General features: G+C 40.9%; 1 protein-coding gene and 1 long non-coding RNA gene across 11 annotated transcripts in view; one reads left to right on the top strand and one right to left on the bottom strand.

Moving 5' to 3' along the window:
* The first annotated feature begins 200 nt into the window (after positions 1 to 200).
* The window catches only part of LOC130215797 (uncharacterized), a 35,080-nt gene continuing 12,461 nt past the window's right edge, over positions 201 to 22,819 (top strand). Inside the window, exons 1-5 of one of the 10 annotated variants that reach the window (XR_008835745.1) lie at positions 209 to 375; positions 9,327 to 9,552; positions 10,996 to 11,080; positions 12,292 to 12,379; positions 19,199 to 19,239. Coding sequence is in view for 1 of the 10 variants with exons in the window: in XM_056447638.1 (XP_056303613.1) it covers positions 314 to 375; positions 10,996 to 11,080; positions 12,292 to 12,379 (235 nt within the window). In the remaining 9 variants the exon portion in view is untranslated. Of the gene's footprint in view, positions 376 to 7,247; positions 7,490 to 8,751; positions 9,051 to 9,326; positions 9,553 to 10,995; positions 11,081 to 12,291; positions 12,380 to 19,198; positions 19,240 to 22,819 lie in introns of those variants that run through there. The other 9 variants (XR_008835744.1, XR_008835737.1, XR_008835742.1 and 6 more) reach the window with 9 other exon arrangements.
* Positions 1,686 to 4,525, bottom strand: LOC130215799 (uncharacterized). The gene is made up of 5 exons (XR_008835746.1): positions 4,152 to 4,525; positions 2,860 to 2,921; positions 2,497 to 2,571; positions 2,359 to 2,417; positions 1,686 to 1,802 (listed from the first exon to the last, which is right to left on the bottom strand). It is a non-coding gene; the product is annotated as an uncharacterized LOC130215799 (long non-coding RNA).

Here is a 22,819-nt window from a genome sequence, read left to right on the forward strand (position 1 = left end):
AGCTGTGAGTAAAAATAACTCAATTGCAAATTAAACATAACTGAAGATTTAAGTGAAAACAATAATAGAGAACTAATAGGTAAAATAAAGCTGGAATAAGCAGCGGAACAGTAAAGTGGCAGACGACACGCAGACGTCACGTTCAGGCAGCTGAACATTAAAGTGGCAGACGCAGACGTCACTTTCGGCAGACGCAGACGTCACGTTCGGCAGACGCTGACGTCACGTTCAGTGAGACGAGTGCACGTTGCAGCGTCAGGTTATTGACCCATTCCGGACGCCATACACGACTGTCTCCTTCGTTCGGTTATCCATGGCACTATCCACTCGCCATAATAGCACATCCCGTGTGATATCCTTAAATATGACACCCAGGTAGGCTACAATGTTTATGTGATATGAATACCAGTAAAGCTTGCTGTTTCACTTTATTATGCTCGTTTCTGCAAATCAGTAGTTATGTCTGATTGTTTGTTCAAATGAATAGGTCATTTGAAACCATCAAAACTGCTTGTCTAAGCTTTTCTAATTTATGATCGCACTCAATTTTGACGCATTGGAAATTCTCATGTCCTCCTATCCCAGCAAACATTTGAACGTCCGATGGCTGTTGCGTCATTGAAAAATATATATTAAAAACGCGAATTAAAATGACGTCGCGGACATTCTTCTGGACATGAATAAAACGTATTTTCTGCACGTTATCTGAACCTGTAAATATGCCATATTCTGGTTGTTGTGATGCTGCATAATTTAAGTGTTTTAATAGCCTAATGCATATAAAATAATCATACTTAATATTTAAAGCTGTGAACGGCAATCGGGTTCTTAAAGGGTCCGATTTCGGTCCAGTCAGACCTGAACGTCTTTTATAACGTTGTACATCATAATTACATTATTTGAGCGTTTATGCTATAGTGTTACAATTTAGCAAAAGTATTTATTGTGCATATTAGAATAGTTATAACATAGTGACAGATTTACATCACTGTTAAACAGACACACCTAATAAGTTAATAAAACATCAACAAAACACAAATATACACAACACAAGTGAAATTTTATTTTATAGTCTTTTATTTCTAACATCCTCCAGCTCTTCCTAGAATGTGCTTGCTGTGTGTCTGTAGCATCTAGACTGCATCACTTCAAAGCGTCTGAGGGAGAAGAATAGGATGATCCTACAACTAAAAATTTACAATAGATCAAGGATTATTGTCATGATTTATGAATGAACAGCAATGAGCAGAGTAGCAATTGTATCTAATGTCAATACATACACATTCCCATACCACTCATCATTTTACAAGTGTCCATATCCACATATTTACCCATATCCACAGTTTTGTGTTAAGCAAAGACTGTCATTTATGGCTTACACTGAAATTATAATTTAATTTAATATTTTCAGTCTGGCTGACAGCCTGAATCTGTACAAACATTTTAAAGCATCTGAACATTAAAACAGCTATGTATATAAGGAGACATACAGTAAGGCATAACAGATAAAATACAGAATTTAAATAATGTTAATAATAAGTGTTAACTTTTGGGGTAGTAAAATATATTTTCCTGAAATATTATGCAGAAGTAAATACAAACAATGCAAGATAAATATGTACCTGTTCATTACATTTTTACCTAAATGTGACACCAAAATCACAGTCAGAGCAATCCCACTAGACAGAGACACACATTCTGTCACTTTTCAAACTTACACAGACCAAATTCTTCACTTCAGCTTTGATGGTCACAGGATCTCGCTCTCAGAATCCAGCCTCTTTACAGAATATGCAGACCTGCTGGATACAGACCAGTAGCTAACATCAGGCTTATGATGGCAATAACTTTCCAAGTTGCAATTATTTACTAAAGCTTTTATCAGGGTATGCAGTAATAATATCACAATATTCACCATAGGTATAAAAACTACTTTGTGTATTGCTATATTTTATACAAATGTTTAAAAATGTAATTGCAAATGGATTACAAAATACAGCTGGTAACACTTTATAATAAGGTATAAGTAGTAAAGTTTAGTTATTGTGTTAAAATCAACAGTGAGAAACAGAGATTTATTGCAGTTACAATATCAATGCTAGTTAGAAAACAAGTACATTTTATCAGTTATTAACCTATAATGTACAATAAGGCTATAATTAGAGAATTTTCAAGTAATTGATCACGCACGTCACAGGCCAGATTAACATGAAAATATGAATGTTTAAAAATAACAGATGGCTAATAATCCAGTTTGTGGTGAAATTGTGTTTTTGTGCGTCGTTTGACACTAAAGGCTCTAGGTTTGCAAACATGAAATTCTGAAATACACTTTTAAGCATTCAACAAGTTTCTCACCTACACTGGCTGTTCTCAGGGAGTGGGATGACAAAGGATCATTTGCACTGGAGACAATTCTACATAGACAAACAAAACAACAATTAAAAATTTAATAATGAAATTATTTAAGGAACAACAAATAAATAAATGCAATACCTTATATTGTTCTGCCAGTTGACCCCAAGAAAGAGTCTTGAATTCTGTCTGACAGATGACTGACTGTTATTGACCCTGCAAGACAAATTTGAACCTTAATGCAGTTTAATTAATTATAGTACAAAAAACATTTTAATAGAGCAGTTTAAAGAAAAGTGTTAGACTTTAACTGCTAAATCTCCACGAGCAAATAACATCTACATAAAAATGTAACATTTTATATTAACTGTAAGAAACTTTTTTAGGTACGGATTCATAAGTTTTGCTCTCGTTGTTAATAACAGCCTTTTAGCAGACTAATGTTAAACAGAATCATTAATACTGGTGAATGCTGAAAAACATATCTACAATACTTGTACTTACACGGTAGCAGATTTGTAATAATCGTCCAATTTTTTGCCACGTCCTCATATCCTCTTGTGATGCTGGACAATAGAGGAAAAGATTTGAAAAGTACACTCTTGATAGGATCTCGCGAGATGACATTAGTCCTATCGCAAGATTTGTTTGAATTTGGTGCAAAAATGTTATTAGAAATAATAAATTTCAATTATGGTTTTAGAAACAGTGAGTTTACATTCACTTAACCGCACAAGGCACTTTATGAATGTATTTTGTCACTTGACAAGATGTAAATATGTATTTCATAAAGATATATCTGCTTTTAATGGGTCTTGAGATGTTTGAAGTCTCTCCACAATCTTTTAAAACTTACTTGGGACACGTACACATTATATTGTACACACGTGCAATATATTTTCATATTTCATAATCTAAACGAGGGTAATGATGGACTATAAATGCACGTGTAAAGGGTGTAGCTTGTGGACCTAATCATGACGAGGTATATATTGAACCTACATTAGAACTGCTGGCTAAAATGAGAATCAAGATTTTTTGCTTAAAATAAAGATTGCTATTTTCTCACGATTCTGTAGATGTAAAACAAAGGTTAGAGTTGGCTATTATTATTGTTATTACTCAAACATATGGTAAAAAAAACTTTATTATGTGTGGGTCTACTGTTGGTTAAAATGCTAAATTTTAAGACTTGAAATGGTGAACTTGAACAGACATTAAATTGATCCTGGTCACTAATTCACAGTAAAGTGATGACATCAGAATACAGCTATTCACATTTCTGAAGTTTAATTATTATGTTTGAGACATATGCTTGCAATCTGTCATTGACAACATTGTTAGACCAATATTTTGTACTGGTAAAATCAGACATTTGTCATTATCAGATTACCTTTTGCATTATATTCAACATTATATAGGGTAGAGTAGTTGTACTGACACTGTAATTTATTTATTTTCATGCATAACACTCTGTGTTCGCTAATGCCGAGTTCAGACTGTATGATTTTTAAACTAGTCGTGTCACGGATGTTTTCACACTGCATGACTGTCTGGGCTAGCGATCTGTCGGTGCTTTGTTTACACTGCAAGATTTATCGACGACAGGGTGGTTCACACTGCATGGCTTTAAAATAGGAAGAATCGCTGACAACTTTGTCCAAACTACATCTCACAGCCAAAACACGTGAGAAGACATGGAAAAAACGCGAGGTCACGTAATATATATCTCGTTATTAACTACATAATGAGAAAAAAGCCTTTAGTGGGCTAAAAAATGTACTTATTTTGCTCACCTGGCTTTGAAGAGAGCAATTTCTCTTAAACTTGTTTTATTCCTCGACCCGGTTGTGCGTATTGCTCAGATGACATGTCAAACAGACACAGGTGCTCCTGGCAAATGTCCAGTAGTTTTTCCTCAAATTCTTGGGTCCAAATAAACTGAAAAGGAGCGCTTTTAACTTTTCCCCCAGCCTCCCACTGGCTTGCAGGAACCCACAGTAGTGAATGCTGCTCTCTCATTGGCTGTAGGTGATTGCCAATGATATTTTTAATCAGACCTCGAGCCGACAGCTCCAGATATTTAGCATGTCAAATATCTCACGGGCATCGGCGACTCATCTGGATTCTCTTTGATAGTTCATACTGTGTGATTGTTATTCGCGTGAACGAGCACCGATTTGCCTGTGATTTCAAGCATTTGTCGGTGATTTCTCAAAACCAAGTCAAAATTGGGGCTAAAATCATGCAGTCTGAACTCGGCATAAGAAAGAATAAAAAACATATCAAATGCTTTTCGCAATCATTACTCTATAATGCAATATGATTATTTAAATGATGTGTGTGCTTTTGGTTTCATTTTCACAGCTAAGTGCGGTTCATACTTTCCGCGCGGCTCCCAAACTTGGTGCAACAAACTGAATGTTATTTACAACTTTATCACCTGTTATTCACAGCCTATCCAGATTCTGTTCACTAAAGTAGACTTCATTCACATGCACACGCCTGCCCTCTCTGTGGTAACAGGTCACGGTCAGCTCATGTCACGAGTGATTTCGCGGCCGCGAATACATCATTACATTAGGACAGAAATGGCATTTTTGAGAGAATTATACCTTATAAATACAGTTTGTGACTCTTTCAACACTATTTCAGCACCATTGGTGTCCACGTTGTTGAACAATGTATGTAAAACAATGGGAAGACTTGTGCGGCTGACCTTTGCTTCTCTCCTGAACCTGAAAAAATGATTAGCAGAATCGTAGAAATGCTGGATCAAGATCGTCTAGGGGGTCGAATCGAGATCGTGATCTTTTTACGAATAAAGATATGTACAAATGTATACATATAAGAATTTGCATGACGATTTAATAAAAGAAAATATTTGGTTGTGTTATATATATTATATATAACAAATTATGTTTAAACTATATGTTGCTGAGCCTCAAAGTTACAAAATATGTTTTGGGTGTATTTAAAATACACGCTACCACATATTTAAATGTTTAACTAATGCTACTCCTAATAACATTTGGACCATAAGTTAGGCTTGAAAGCATACCTATAGTTGAAGTCAGAATTATTGCCCCCACCCCCGCCTGAATTTATTTATTTTTTCAAATATTTCCTAAATGATATTAACAGAGCAAGGAATTTTTCACAGTATGTTTCATAATATTTTTTGTTCTGGAGAAAGTCTTATTTGTTTTATTTCAGCTAGGATAAAAGCAGGTTTTAATTTTTTTAAAACATTTTAGGTTAAATTTAGTAGCTCTTTAAGCTATATTTTTTTTGATAGTCTACAGAACAAACCATTGTTATACAATATCTTGCCTGATTACACTAAACTGCCTAGTTAACCTAAATAACCTAGTTAAGCCTTTAAATGTCACTTTAAGCTGTATTGAAAAAATATCTAGTAAAATACTATTTACTGTCATCATGGCAAAGATAAAATAAATCCGTTATTAAAACTATTATCTGCAGAAACATGTTGAAAAAATCTTATCTCCACTTAACAGAAATTGTGGAAAAAAATAAACAGGGGGCGTAATAAATAAGGGGGGCTAATAATTCTGATTTAAACTGTAAATGTGCTCCATGCAATAATATGGTGATTCTAGCTATTTTAACAAGCTTCAAGAATTGACATCCAGTCTGAATTAATGCCTTAGCAAAGGCACAACACATGATGATTTGGATGTTTAGGAACGATGCTAAATGCTTATTGGCTGTGAGTGAGAGCGGTCTTGATGGAGAGGAGCAATAACGTCAATGGGCTCTATTTTAACGATCTAAGCACAATGTCTAAAACGAATGAAGCAAAAGCACTATGTGTGTCCGAATTCACTTTTAAGCATGGAAAAATGTATGCCATTGCATGGTCTATAAAGATTGTGCTTATTCTCTTAATGAGTTATGGGTGTGTTTTGAGCATAACCTGCATTAAAAAATTAGAGTCTCATCTCACATTCCCTTTAACAGTCAGTTGTGTCACGCCAAGGCAGACTTTGTAAGTGGAAAAACTGAAAACTTCACTAGTGAGAAAACAACAATTAAACAGATCATCTGTGCAAGGATAAAAAAATCTAGTCTAAAGAACAAGCTATTCTACCTCTTTACTTTCATGTAGTAAAGAAACGGTGTTGGGCGCACTCTACTGAAGACATCCATTAGTCTACATATTTAATTTCTTAATTTTGTTTGTTAAGCGCAAAGATTTGTATTAAAACTATTTTTAAATTCAGTTCTAATTTCCAGCAAACGAATAAATGAACAATAATGAGGTGTGGTCAAAAAACATTCTCTTTTTTGCTCTTTTTTTGTCATTCTTGCTAATTCTTCTTACTGATCAGCGCGCACATGCCTCGCTGCACCTGTTACCTGTCTCCTCTAATTTCCTTGCTATTTAAGCTCTCCCTTTTCCACTTTCTAGTTGCTAGTGTGTCCTGTCGTTATTCAGGCTATCTTGCTATTTGCTGCGTTATTTTGTCTTGATTCCTGTTGTTGTCATTCATTGCTTCATGTTTTTGATTCTGTTTTTCTCTCTGCCCAGTTTTTGCTTGGTTGTCTGTGATTTTTCTTTGTTTTCTCTCGGATTCCTCCCGGCCAGCCACCTACCTTTGACTTTGACTTTGCCTGTCTGACCCTGAGCTGGCCTGTCTTCCATTGTTCCATTTGCCTCCCGATCAATGCCCGCCTGCCTGACTTCTTTCATGACTGCCGATTTGAACACAGGTTGCTTGGTTGCCTTTCGCTCTCGCCAAGCGATCACATCATTATCACTTTTGAGACACAAGCCTTGGCTCATTGTTGTTTTTAATCGTAAAAAATCCTTTGTTTTGACAGCATTTGCATTTGGATCTTTCTCTCTGGGTGTGACATTACACACTAGCCATTATAGATCCTGAAGATGTCACGATATGCTCAGCAATGGAGCTTCAAGGAGGTATGTTGGACCGCCATGAAGAGGAGCTATTATAAGCTCAATGAACAGTCAGTGGAGAATTAGAATGCCCAGGTAGCAGAGCTTACGGAGGGACTTCACCATCTCAGTCAGAGGCTGATCTACCCGCGTCCACGATGGCCTCGCCCACTGCAGAGCCACGAGTCAATAATCTGCCTGTCTATGCCGGTGAGTCCACCCAGTGTCGTTTTTTCATTAGCCAGTGTTAGGTGGTGTTTTCCCATTAGCTCACAACATACTTTTCTGACTGTTCAAAGGTGGCATTTGTTATCTCACTCCTGACTGGTTGGGGCACGTGACTGGGGTGTGGCAGTATGGGAATCCCAAGACTTGTGCTGCTTAGATTTTTCAGCTTTTAAGGAAGAGATGATTAAGGTTTTTGATCGTTCTTTTGATTGGCTGCTGGCATCCCTTAAACATATGGCATCTGTTGCGGGGTGCGAGATTTTTCACAAAGTTGGACCTACAAAATGCTTACCATCTCATCCATATAAGGGAGGGTGATGAATGGAATACCGCAATTAATATGCCTACTGGGCATTTTAAATATATTGTTCTGCCATTTGGTCTCACCAATGCTCTAGCAGTCTTTCAAGCACTCATCAGTGATGTTCTCCGAGACATGTTACATCCTTGTGAATATTTTTCACACTGTTTGTCTCCTGCAGAATAAAACTATGATGTTGGCAACTGGGAACTGTTGCCAGTCCAGTTGGCTTTGGGGGAGTGGTGCCACTGGCTGGAGGGGGTGGCAGTACCCTTTATTGTGTGGCCTGATCATAGGAACCTGCAATACTTACAGAAAGCTAAATGTCTGAATGTCAGGCTGGCCTACTGGGCTCTATTTTTTGAGCGCTTCAACTTTACCTTGTCTTATAGACCGGGCTCCAAAAACACCATACCTGATGCCTTGTCTCGCTGTTTTGGTTCTCCAGTAGGTCCTTCTCCTCCCAATACCACCATACTTTCCAGATGTGTGGTGGGGGGCGGTCTACTGGGAAATTGAGGAGCGTGTCAAACGAGCCCAGTCTGGGGTTGAGGTGTCGGGTGGGTGCCTGGCGAGTATGCTCTTTGTTCCTGATGCAGTTTGCACTGCCATTCTCCGGTGGGGACCACTGTTCTAAAGTCACCTGCCACCTGTGGGTCAGGAGATCACTGGCTGCCATCCGCCAGCGGTTTTGGTGGCCCTCCAAAGCTAAGGATGTTCGTCGGTTGTGGGGGCATGCTTGGTCTGTGCTCAAAACATGTCCTCCAATTCTCCATCTATTGGTCTATTACAACCTCTCCCCATTCCTTCCCGACCCTGGTCACACATTGCCATGGACTTTGTGGTAGGCCTCCCTCCATCTAATGGCAATACAGTGGTTCTCACAGTGGTGGACCACTTTTCCAAGGCAGTCCACTTCATTCCCCTTCCAAAACTTCCATCTGCTAGAGAGACGGCTTGGGAGGTTGGACCACGTCTTTCAGATTCATCGTTTTCCGGAGGATGTGGTCTTTGACAGGGGGCCCAAGTTTGTTTCCCATTTCTGGAGGGAGTTCTGCCGGCAGATTGGGTCCTCTGCTAGTCTGTCATTAGGCTTCCATCCACAGACCAATGGCCAGATTGAGCTTGTCAATCAGGATCTCGGCCGAATGCTCTGTTGTCAACCCCTCATACTGGAGTCAACAGCTCACATGGGCAGAATATGGCATGCCTGGGGGAACGGAGGGGTTGTCAGGACACTGGGTTGATCTCTCTTTTTCCCTCACTCTCTCTCTCCTTGTCATCCTTGCAGCGTTCACTCAGCTGACCGCTATTACTGATCAGCACACACATGCCTTTTCGCACCTGTTACCTGTCTGCTCTAATTTCCTTGATATTTAAGCTTTCCTTTTTCCACTTTCTAGTTGCTAGTGTGTCCTGTCGCTATTCAGGCTACCTTGCTTTTCCCTGTGTTATCTTATCTTGATTGTTGTTGTCATTCATTGCTTCATGTTTTGATTCTTTTTTTTCTCTGCCCAGTTTTGGCTCGGTTGCCTGTGATTCTTCTTTGTTTTCTCTTGGATTCATCTCGGCCAGCCACCTACTTTCAACTTCGCCTGTCTGACCCTGAGCTGGTCTGTCCTCCGTTGTCCCATCTGCCTCCCGATTGATGCCCGCTGCCTGATGACTTCTCTCACGCCTGCCGATTTAGACATTTGCGTTTGGATCCTTCTCTTTGGGTGTGACACAGACATCTCCAAAACTGGTAGTGTTTTTTTATAATTATGTAAAAAATAATAGTTTTTATTAATATTCATTTTATATTAATTTATATTAATTTAATATTAAATTTATTAATATTAAATATTATAATCCTTTAATTTAGTTCATATGTAAAGATATTTGCTGTACACCCTATATGTATTAAGCAATGTGTTTGCAGGTTTTGGACCTGCATAGGTGCATAACTAACATGCTCTTTAAATAATAAAAACTCTGCACAATTTACTTTAGACCAGCATTTAGTAGATTAATAGCGCAGTCTATTTCAGTTGCCTTAAAATAGCAAGGCGCCAACGTTTTAGACCAGCATGCCCTTGAGTGCTTCAAGTGGCACAAATCAAATGATAGTTGTGCTAGGTCTGAAAATAGCAACAACAACAAAAAAACATCTGTGCCACTTTTAGAGGAATTGCTTTTTTTAGGAGAATCATAAGAACTGCTCTGTGTGATCAGTACTCAGAAGATGTGGCTTGCTTTTAAGTGAAAAGCTGAAGAGTGACTCCTTTTAATTGTATTTTTTTAATACTGTTGGCTAGTTTTACTTCAATAATTTGCCATTTGACTTTAATTATATAGTTAAACAAGTGATAAATAGCATGGAACATGCTGGATAAATCCTGGCTGTGCTTGCGCCCTTTTTATATTTAGCATTTGACATACTTGGACTGTATCTAAAAGCGTAGGCCACTGACTTTATATTTAGCATTGAACATACTTGAACTGTATCTAAAAGCATAGGCCACTGACTCGCTGCCTTATAAGGTGATGAGTTATAGGCCGTGTCTATGAGTCAAGTCACAAAACTTGCGACTGACTGAGCGAACATAACACTTTAGTGATAGACAATAAATTAGAGCCAGAGCTTTAGTGATGATTAAATGAATATTTAATCACTACAATATTAATTTCTCAATAAACACAGCATCAAACATGAAGGGAATATGGTTAAAAATGTTCTTTTACACAAAAAAATTACCACCAAATAATGAAATAAAATATTGGTAATAGCTTTTGATGCCAACTATTGGTCAAAAAATTGTGAACTAATAAATCAGTCGTAATGACTTCATTATTTTTCATCTATATTGATTAAAATCATCTTAAAATGTCTGCAGATATTTATTGCAGCATGCTCTGCGATACTGCTCCTCATTCTAAGGGGGTCATGAACTGAGAAATCAAACTTTTCTTGATTTGTTTTTATATATACTATTAAACACATTCTGTAAGATTCCCTTAAACTCTGGCATTACAGAAGACTGCCTATTTATCTTCGCCCATTGATTCACACTGTATTAGGTAAAAAATAAGGCAAACACAGGTCCCCCTATTAGGGAAATCCTAGACCCACTACTTGCTTGTTATTTATTATTATCATTACTACTTGATTTTACAGTGTATTGTTTGATCAAATGTTACAATTCAGTTCCAGATTTTCAGAAAGATTGAAAGTAAAAGATGATGCTGTGCAAAGAATATTGGATCTGATAGTAATATTGCACCACACAAGTGTAAGTAACAAGGTGTTTTTAACTCTTTCACATTTCATTTTAAATACTCCAGGGGCCTCATGTACAAACACTTGCGTTGAATTAATACTAAAACATTGTGTACGGACAAAGCTGTAAATGTGCGTACGCAGTAAAAAAATCAGATATATGAAACACTGCGTACGCCGAATCCCACGCATATTCTCTTTGTACATCCGAATTAGAATGAAATTGAGAGCAACATGCACAAGTGCAAAACCCCTCCCTGCCTCCTCCTCCTTATAAATATGGCAATGACTGCACTTTGGCAAAACCAAATTAAAGTCAATGGCAAAAGCAAGCAAGAAGAGAAACTTCACAGAATGTGAATTGGAGGTGCTCCTATCGGAGGTAGACCGGAGAAAAACTGTGTTATTTGCAAGTTTGTCCTCCGGAATAATAAAAAAAGGATAAAATAGAGTGGGAGAGTTTAGTTGACACGGTTAACGCACTGGGGTCTGAACATTGCACTGTGAGTGAATTAAAAAAGAAATGGTCCGATGTAAAGGTGCAGGTTAAGAGGAGAACAGCGGCGCACCATCAAAGTGTGGACCGAAGAGGCGGGGGAACAGGGGATGCTGAGCTAACACCCTTTGAGGAGAGTGTAGCCTCAATTGTGGGTGACACTTTACTGTCTGGAGTAGTATCCGTATCTGTGGGAGACACAGATGTATTAGAGGAACACTTTGATACGGCGGTAAAGCAGCACCCCTCCGCTCTTATCAAGGCAGCACCACTGGCATTTCAGCTGCCCAATCACCCGCTCTACAACTGATCGAGTGCGAGAATGGGCATCATGTATCTGCGCTTTTGGTCAGTTTGTGGGTTGTTGAGGGGGGTTAACAGCCACGTCTGGATTTGGGGCGGACCAACGCACATTCTCATGTTAATTTCATCGCTAGTAAATCCAAACGTGAGTGTGAAACCTGGCGTACGTAAAGTTTTTGTGCGTACACAGCATTGATACATGAGGCCTCAGGTGACTAACCTGCATGAGTCATGAATCACCAGCAGCCCTGACGATTTACAAATATATAACTTTTTGATTCTTTTTTCTCTTGTCTGCATTTATTGACAACATCCTAAATTTATTGTGAAATATCTCATATTCTGATTCTCAAATATGTGTACGAACACATATACATAATCATATAGACAGCTTAATAATGATTGTATTATTTGATATATGACAGGTGATGTGTGGTGCCATGTTAGTGGTGAGATCAGAACTGCTGGATTTACAACATGCTAATTCATCAATGTCTCCTGAGTTGCATAAAAGTAAGTGGCTGTTTAACTGGGGGATGTAATGATTGTGTATATTTTTGTTACCTATACAAGGTAATCATATCATAAGCCGCGTTTCCACTGACGCGCCAAAAGCAAGAAAGCCAGGGCCAGTCGTGTTTCCACAGTCACTTCCGGGGCCTGATCGGGCCAAAGCAGGGCTTCCAACGGCCAGCCTTTTTTGGCTTGCTGAATACCTGAGCCAAAGTGAGCCAGCTGGGGCTTCATGGCAGAGTGAAAGTAAGGCGGTCTGGTAAAGATGGTGTGCCGCCATTACACTAATTGTCCAATCACGCACATAGGCTACATGAGGCAAAAATAAATACAGGCTAAGGGAAAAACAGGCAACTACTACAAAAAAAACATAGCTACTGGTCAGTTTAAGATATTTCATAAAATCTTATAGGCTGTTGGTCTTTTTTCATTCTTATGTTTCCTTTTTAAATTTAAGAGTGTTAATAAGGGATATTTCTTTGCTGCATCCTCCTTGATGTTTTAATAGCACATAATAATCTTTACACCACATCTCATTCTAAAACGCTGCTGCTCCGTCTCAGTGTTGATGGGAAAAAACAGAGGCATCTGAAAATAGAGGCAGGGCTGCAGAAATTCTGATTGAAGCTTTTTTCTCAATATTAAGTAGCCTACACACAGTTCAGTCTTGCATCCTCGCCTTGTAAGTTCAGATTTTGCAAGTTTGATATACAAAACAAACTCCAGAGGACACGTCGGGTAAATCTTCAAAGGGAACAGTTTACTTTATAACCTCATTCACATCACCCTGGCTATGCTGTTTCACTATCTTAAAAATAATATGAAAGCATAATATAAGGAACTGCCTATTTTCATTTTGATATTAACAACTTAACAGACACTAAATTTGTTAACTGCATATTTATATGACCGTCATCTTCACTGTATGCATATTTATAACAAAACACAGCCTATAACATAACTGCCGCCTTTCATTTTTATTGAAAATATGAAACACCCTCTCTTTTGCTGAATATCAGTTTTTATAATCAATAATGGTCATTATAAAAGTATAACGTACAATAAGTTTATACAATATAGGAAATAAAGCTAAGCAATCGGTCAAATGTGCAGAATCAGTGTACGTGGTTCCCCTTCAGATGGGGAACTTCAATGCTATAGTGGATTTAATCCACTTACGGGAATTTTTTTCAGAAAGCCAATTGTCTGAAAGAGTAGTAAACGGGCCAATGAAATGCCAAATTAATTGGCAGCGTAAGCTTGCGCACCTGATGCTTGTTGCAATCAATTTTGCAATAAAAGCACGGGGAAAGCAAGGAGATGCATCCTTTTCGCTTCAGAGACTTCTACAGCCTTCTGAGAGAGTCGATGAGGGTTCCTCCTGCTGATATCCAGCAAATTCGAGCAAACGAGAGCAGTCTCCTGGTCCAGAGTGTGTACACACAGCAGCAAAGGTTCAAGCTGGGCTTCTCCCTTACCTGGCTTTCTTTAGGTCTGGTCCTCCAGAGCGGTGCGTATAGTTGCAAGTTTCCTAAAAGAGCAACACAGTCGTGCAGCACGTCCTTTTCAGGGTGGCGCTCCGACTGTGTGTTTCTGGATGCGGTGGTTTCCTGTCCCCGAGCCATCCACATCTGCTGCTCCTCGCCAAGGGCACCCACCTACGAAAGCTGCCCCGCCCCCGATTGCGCCTCCGGTGAAGCGGGCGCATTGTGCACTTCGGAAGCAAGCAGCCCAGAGCGCCGTTAAGTCAGGTAAACAGACCGAGAAACGTCCTGAGACAGGTCATCCGGAGAAGAGAAAATTTGCTCTTTTCCCGCTGGGAAAAGCAGGAAGAGAAGAGGGGGAGTTCACCCACTCCGCGCTGCCCCACTGCTGGTACTTCAGCGATTGTAGCAACAAATCCATTAGCGAGAGCTCTGCCTGCCTGGTTAGCGCGGGCCAGCCCTTCGTGGTGGCTCATATGCACAATCAGACTCGGCTATGCGATTCAGTTCGCTAAACAGCCCCCCAAGTTCACTGGTGTGTATTTCACCAGGGTCAGGCCCTGTCCACCCCTGACTTGCAAAAGAAGATTGCTGTCCTCCTGGCGAAAAATGCAATCGAGCCGATCCCTCCAGCCGAGATGGAGAGCGAGTTTTACAGCCCGTACTTCATCGTGCCCAAACAGTGGTGGGTCACGGCCAATCCTAGATCTGTGCTTTTGAACCGCTGTTTGCACAAGCTGCTTTTCAGAATGCTCACACAGATTATGCACAGAGACAAGGTGCTCCGGCACCTCCACCTGTTGGGGCTTTAGGTCAACCGAGAAAGGAGCAAACTCGCCCCCTTGCTCGGACTCGGTCACCATGACAGCGCACCTCTCCGGAGAGCACGCTCAGCTAATGCTGAACGGTCTAAGAGAGTTCGACAGCAAAACAGTGGTCCCACTGAAATTATTTAAGAGGCTCCTGGGGCATATGGCATCCGCAGCCGCTGTCACGCCGCTCGGATTACTCCATATGAAACCACTTCAGCACTGGCTTCACGATCGAGTCCCCAGACGCACACGGGCACACACCGAGTCACTGTTACTGCACTGTGTCACCGCGCCCTCAGCCCTTGGAACGACCCCTCGTTCCTAAAAGCCGGAGTGCATCTAGGACAGGCGTGTTGTCCAGTCATGTTGTTGTGTCAACAGATACTTTCCACCGTTTTTTTACGGTGCTGGAGCAGCAGCACCTGCTGGTCAGGATGGACAGCACGGCAGCGGTGGCGTATATCAACCACATGGGGGGTTATTTGCTCACGCCGCATGTTTTCAGCTCGCCCGCCGTCTGCTCCTCTGGAGTCATACGCGGCTGAAATCGCTGCGCGTCATTCACATTCCAGGCGAGCTCAACCGTGCAGCCGACGCGCTCTCACAGCAGACTTTACGTCCCGGAGAATGGAGACTCCACCCCGAGTCTTTTCAGCTGATATGGGCGCGATTCGGGGAAGCCCAGATCAATCTGATTGCTTCCCCCGAGAACGCCCATTGCCAGTTGTTTTTTTCCCTGACTGAGGCATGGATGCACTGGCCCACAGATGGCCTCGGGGTATGCACAAATATGCATTTCCCCCAGTGAGCCTGCTCACGCAGTTACTGTGCAAGATCAGGGAGGACGAGGAGCGGGTCCTGCTAGTTAAACAACAAAACACCACAAATGGAACTACACTGCTCCTATTTACTGTGACCTTTTATGTGAAGCTGCTTTGACACAATCTACATTGTATAAGCGCTATACAAATAAAGGTGAATTGAATTGAATTGAATAGTTGTGCCCCTCTGGCTCAACCGGATCTGGATGTCAGAACTCTCCCTCCTCGCGACGGCCCTCCCCGGGCAGATCCATTTGAGAGAGGACCTATTCTCTCAGGGACAGGGCACCATCTGGCACTCTCGCCCCGATCTTTGGAACCTCCACGTGTGGTCCTTAGACGCAAGGAAGACTTAGGTAATCTACCGACTGCAGTGGTTTATACCATCACTCAGGCTGGAGCCTCTTTCACGAGGCACGCCTATGCCCTGAAGTGGAGTATATTCACTGAATGGTGCATCTCTCACAGAGAAAACCCCCGAAATTGCCAGATCAGCACTGTGCTTTCTTTCCTCCAAGAGAAGCTGGACAGCAGGCTGTCGCCCTCCACAGTCAAGGTGGCTGGCAGCAACGGGAAGGCGTAACCTCTTCATCCGGTTCCTTAGAGGCGCTAGGCGGATTAATCCACCCCGCCCCCCTCTCATGCCTTTTTGGGATCTTGCCCTTGTCCTCACGAGCCTGCGCACAGATCCCTTCGAACCACTCGACTCAGTATCTTTAAGATTTCTGTCCCAGAAGACAGCTCTGCTAGTCGCGTTGGCATCGATTAAGAGGGTCGGGGACCTGGAGGTATTTTGGTCAGTGAATTGTGCCTGGAATTTGGGCCGGCTTACTCTCACTTTGTCCTGAGACCCTGCCCAGGATATGTGCCCAAGGTTCCTACCACACCGTTTAAAGACCAGGTAGTGAGCCTGCAAGCGCTGCCCCCGGAGGAGGCAGACCCAGCCTTACTTTGTCCAGTTCGCACTTTGCGAATTTATCTGGACCGCACACAGAGCTTTAGATCATCTGAGCAGCTCTTAGTCTGTTATGGTGGTCGGCAGCAGGGAAGTGCCGTATCGAAACAGAGGTTGGCCCACTGGATAGTGGATGCCATCGCCCTCGCTTACCAGAGCCAGGGCAAGCCAAGTCCCCCTGGAGTGCGTGCGCTCTCCACTCGAAGCATCGCATTCTCTTGGGCGCGTGCACGCGGCGCCTCTCTAACAGGCATCTGTAGAACTGCGGGCTGGGCGACACCTAATACATTTGCAAGGTTTTACAATCTGCGGGTGGAGCCGGTTTCCTCAAGGGTATTAGGTAGCCCTAGGTGATTGAGGAAACAACTCGGTTAAGGTGTTGAAACACGCTTGCTGCGCCATTCATCCTAACACAGAGATACGCGCGCTTATTCACTCTGTCAGTAAAGTTCTCCGCTTAGATGAGCCCTGCAGAGATTCCTCCGAGGCCCCCAGCACTGACTCAGCGGAGGAATCACTCGCTGGCCCATTACGCCGTAGGTCTGCCCTCTGGTCAGCCCGTGTTTTGGGTATAGGTGCCTACTATGCGTGATCTCATTAGGCGATCCCATATGCCTGTTCAGCCATGGTGCAGTGTTCAACAAGTGGCCTCCGCAGCGTCCTCCCTATCGGGACTGCACGCTTTCCCAACGTACGTACGTCGTATTTAAATTCCTAGAAATTATCTAGATGCTTGCGGCTCCTGAAAAATATATCTAAATCCGTAAATCTTCTATTGAAGTGGGATAAGTAAGGGCCAGGAAACACGTTGGAAGACTGCATCTCTCTATGATGCAGGTGCGCTCACGCTTGCCTGGCAAACCTCTCATCGAAGAGGCGGAGGTAAGGTGCAGTCATTATGGCGTTTTCCAGACATTTCCCATAAGTGGATTAAATCCACTATAGAATTGAAGTTCCCTATCTAAAGGGGAACGCTCTGGTTACTAAGTAACCCTCGGAAATGCTATATTGTTCCTTAGCTGTGAGTATCAGTCTCTTCAGCTTAAAAAACGATGCATCTCTTTGCTTTCCCCGTGCTTTTATTGCTAAATTGATTGCAACAAGCATCAGGTGCGCAAGCTGATGCTGCCAATTCATTTGGCATTTCATTGGCCCGTTAACATACTCTTTCAGACAATTGGCTTCTTGAACGAAATTCCCGTAAGTGGATTAAATCCACCATAGCATTTCTGTTCCCCCAAACCCTCGGGGAACGAGGGTTACTTTAGTAACCAGAGCGTTACTTTAGTAACCAGATTTAGTAACCAGATGTGCGTTTCCAGCAGTGTAATGTGGACAGAGAGTTGTTCAGAAACGCTGGGTGAATCGCTAGTGTGGACGCGGATCATTTTCATTCTAAAATGCCATTTTAAAGCTAAAACGTATTAGTGTATATGGGCCTAAGGCCGGGCTTGACACTGCACTCTGACCACCAGCCACCACCACCACCCCCCTCTCTCTTTTACTCTCTGTCTCTCTCCTGATGAGTGGAATAACATGAACTAGGGTGTCCCTATGAGCTCAGAGCCCACTCCCCGGACAGCATACCAAATATGCCCAGAATTTAGTTGATTATCTGTGTGGAAGCTCTTGAATTAATGTATTTACTAACATGAACTAATTATGAACAATACTTGCACAGTATTTATTAGTCATTATTAACAGTTTCTAATGCATTATTAACATCCAGGGCTGTGCAGTGGGTAGTGATGTTGCCTCACAGCAAGAAGGTCGCTGGTTTGAGCTCCAGCTGGGTCAGTTGGCATTTCTGTGTGGAGTTTGCATGTTCTCCCTGTGTTCGCATAGGTTTCCTCCAGGTGCTGTGGTTTTCCCCCACAGTCCAAAGACATGCGCTATAGGTGACTTGGGTAAGCTGAATTGTCCGTTGTTCATGTGTGTGGATGAGAGGTTATGGGTGTTTCCCTGTGATGGGTTGCAGCTGGAAGGGCATCAGCTGCGTAAAACACATGGATAAGTTGGCGGTTCATTCCACTGAGGCGATCCCTGAATAGTAAAAGGACTAAGCCGAAAGAAAATGAATGAATGTATTAACATCCAAATTCATGCATGTTAACATTGATTAATGCACTGTAAGTTAATGTGAACTAACAATAAAAAATATTATTACTATTAACTGACGTTAACTAATATTAACTAATACAACCTTTTTTTTTTGCTTTAGAACTGAATAACTACAATTTTTTCTACAAAGAGAAAAAGAATAGAGTAAATGTTCTAACTACATAAGCAGCATGTATCTAATGTAAATAACGCACATTGTCAGATTATGTGTAGAATTATTATTATAGACTAAAATATTACCCTGTATTTTGCAACTAAAATGATTTGCTGGTACTTTTGTGTATGTAAAAGCATGTGTATGAAACATAAAATAAATGTTTTTTGTTTGAAAACTATTACATTAATGACAAGCACCACACACCTCTTTCTCTGGTTCAGTGCCAGCCTTTAGAGGAAAGATTTTAAATCAGCAGTTGATCACATCATGCATTGAACATTGAGATCACACCAGTGTGATAATATGCGTCAAATGGTTAATCTATCTATGAAGAATAAAAAACCAGTTCATGACTCCTTAAATTGCAACTTGCTTTATGGTGCATCATTGCTGCATTGTTGCTAATATATAGCAGTAAATAGATATATATGTTATAAATGTAAACATATTAATTAATAATGTATTACAGGTACTGCTATATCTTTGTGTTTGCAGCATTGATAAACAAAGGTGAGTATACTGTACATGAACCACTTTTATTTTTAATTTTCATTGAGTGGTGTCAACATACATATAGTCCTGGAGAGTTTTTGCTCCAACACAAATCAAACAAGATCACTGGAAAGCTATAGGCAAGTGTTTGATTAGAGTTAAAGCTAAACTCTGCAGGACGCTGGCAAGTGTGCCATAAGCCTGCTTTAGAGTGAAGGTCTTGGCCGTTAGTTCGCCCCCTGGGGGCTGGCTGCAGTACAAGTCATAAAGCCCACCTCCTCTGTGTTAATGAAGGAGACTTGAACCAAAATAAAAAAATGTATAACACTTGCACTAAAATGTCCCGAAAGATGGTTCTGGTAAATTAAGGCACTGGTTATCATGCTGATGTAGGTGCAGATCTTCATTTTTGTAAACAGTTTTGTTTTTAGCAGTAATTAATGCTGGGGCGTGGCATCGTGATTGACAGCTGTGATTGACAGATTCTCAAAGCAGACCGTCTGAGCTTCGGCAGGAGACTAAAGTGTTATTATTCAATTTCTGTGTTATTTTACTATGATAAAATGAGTTCAGCAGTAACTATACTTTCTGACATACAGGATCTGGTGGAACACTATTTATTCTGTAAGGCCAAGGCTTTTTTCTGGCTTTATTAGTTTGCTGATACACGCCTAACCACCCAGATAGCAAAAATACACTCGGGCAGTTCCGGCTAGATTGTCGCCTGCCAGAGACCCTCGGCCCTAACTCCGTCTGCTGGACCTACTTGGGCCGGATTCCTATAGAACTTACTGCCCGATTCCGGCCTGAGTTAATGGGGCCAGATGCGGTGGCCATTAGCGAGCCGAAAGTTGCACACCAGCATCCGAGCCGGAATCGGCCCGCGAGCAATGTGCACTGCGGCCCCGGAGCTGGCGTGATTAAAATCTTCATTATTTAAAACCTCACCTTTGTTAACGTTAGTACAACCATTTGTGTTGATATAACAGCAAATGCAGGCTACTATGTAACCTTGAATAAAATGCAAACAGCATACATATATATCACAAATAATCAAATAAAGGACAAAATAATAATAATAAATGTTTATTGATTGCACAAGTATTAAACAATAATAATAATATTGAACAAATTTGTAGTGCACAAGAATTAAGAATTTCAATATAAAAAATACAATAAAACTGCACAATAACGACACATTGTAAACAAATTTAAAGGTGTAGTAGGTGATTGTCTCCAGAAACATGTTTGTTGTGCTGGTTTAAAGTTCACAGTCCAATAGTAATGATTAAAGTAAATGATATAAATATGTTTATATGTATTTTTATATTCTGGGTAAGGCATAAAACTAAAAAATGTTCATCCAATTAAATATTGTTGGGCTGACATCTCCCATAATTCCGATAAGCAGCCCAAACTGTCTGTCAGCAAATGCAGATTCTGACTTCTGCGCATCTGTTCACGCGTGGCTGTGTGCATGAGCGCTGCATGCTCACGAGACAATCACAGATGCGGTGAAATCAAATGCTGAAATCAAACCCTGAATCAATAATGGAGTTACTTTTGCACGCTGGAGGAAGGATGACACCATAGCTGAAGTATTTCTGTTAGACAGGTAATGTTTTGTTTTAAAACTATTTTAGTCAGGCTAAGCTGATGTTAGATGTGTTGTGTTATGATGGCTTATGGCCCGTTTCCACTGAGTGGTGCGGTTCGGTTTGGTACGCTTTATGGCCGTTTCCACTGTCAAAAGTCATACCGAACCATACTGTACCACTTTTTCGGCATTCTTTCGAAAGACTACCAAACACGAGAAGGGTACCAAAAGGCGGAGCTAGACGCGCAGCTGAACGCTATTGGTTTAAAGAGGGGCGTCATTCGCTTACGCACAAGCCAGAATGAAAACAAAAAACCCGCCATGTTTAAAATACATGCACAGCCAAGAGATTACAGCGGAATTATATATACATATAATAACGAGCCATGGTCGAGGTCCGGGCTCAAATAAACCTCATCGTGTTGATGAACAGCCGCAAAGCCATGGAGTAGAGCAGAATCTACCCTGTGCCTCGTAGTTTTTTACGAGGCAGTCTGAAGCGCGAGCGATTTCTCTTTCTTCCTTGCGTTCACTGTGCGTCTATATCTGAAATAACAAACTTCTTGAGCTGATGATAATAACCAGCACTTGATTATTGACGTGCTTTTGAAACCCGATCCTGTCAGACACTGACAAATGCGAGAGTGAATCGTGAAAAAACAAAGGAGAAGCCGAAAAAAAAAGAACACATTTTTCAGCAAACATGAACAAAATGCCATGTATAACTATTATCTTCACCTTTTGGACTAATATGAACCGGGAATGATGATGAATTACTATCTAACAGAGGCTACATGTGCTGGTGAAGATTACAGACACAGATTTTTTCACAGGTTTTCACTCACTGTAGGCTATATTTTGTGTTGTTTTTTAACCTAAATACGGACTAAATGTATGCTGTGTGTAGTTCTTCTGTAATTGATAACATGTCGGAGACTGTAAGGGGCTGTATATGTTTATATATTTTCATTTATTTATTTATTTTATATAATTACAGACGTTACAGTAGGCTGTTTCGCACTGTCATTGATCTGCAGTTATAATCAACTCATGTTCATAGAAAAGTTAGGAATAAACATTTCTACAGAAGTATTTATGTGTAAAGCATCTGTTTTGTGAGAAGTGCTTCTCATATGATATGTGAGCGACCAGCACAGCTTTACTGTAGACATTTCCTCGAGCGAGAATGACGTCGACTTAAACTATCTGTCATACACCACGCCCACCAAAAGGGTACCCTTGTTAGTGGAAACGCAAGCTTGATAAAGGCGACCCGTACTGACCCGAACCGTACCGTACCATACCAGTCAGAGGAAACGAGCCTTTAAATGCACAGACGTGTTGTTCAGCCACTGAAATTGATGCGAAAGATTGATGTGACTTTCAGTTTTATAAGGGATCTTTGACAGCATCATAATGTAGATTTTAATGTAGATTTTAATGTAGATATAATGTAGATATTTAGTTTAACAACAAAACATCATTAAATAGCGGTATTCCGCCTAACCTACTTTATTGAGTTGAATTTGCTTTTATATTCACATTGCTTCATTTTTGAACAATGACAGCCTTCCTATATTGTTTACCATGCTACTCTGAATATTCGCTCTGAAATAGCATGTAAGTATGGCTTAGTAATAAATAAAATCCTGCACGCTGCTGGCCAAACACTAACTAACTGGCGAATGACATGAACAAGTGGGTTGTCTGCTGTTGTGTCAGGAGGCGTGGCTTTGAATCAAAGTCCCTCCCCGCCGTCCAAAGATAATGTTAAGCGGTTAGCATTTTGGCAGATCACCTACTGCACCTTTAAGTAACGATGACGGGGAAAATACAGGTGATCTCTATCTAGCAGTAATTCTCTTTATGGGTCTAAAATAATAATTAGGAAGACAAAACTAATGTTAGCCGATCTCCACATTGATCCCTGTAAGGTTTTTTGAACTTGATTTACAGGACGTCTCTGCGTTTTGAGTTTCGGCATGTTATCGAGTTAATCTA

The sequence above is a fragment of the Danio aesculapii genome, chromosome 22, assembly GCF_903798145.1.
Source record: "Danio aesculapii chromosome 22, fDanAes4.1, whole genome shotgun sequence".
Lineage (NCBI taxonomy): Eukaryota > Metazoa > Chordata > Actinopteri > Cypriniformes > Danionidae > Danio > Danio aesculapii.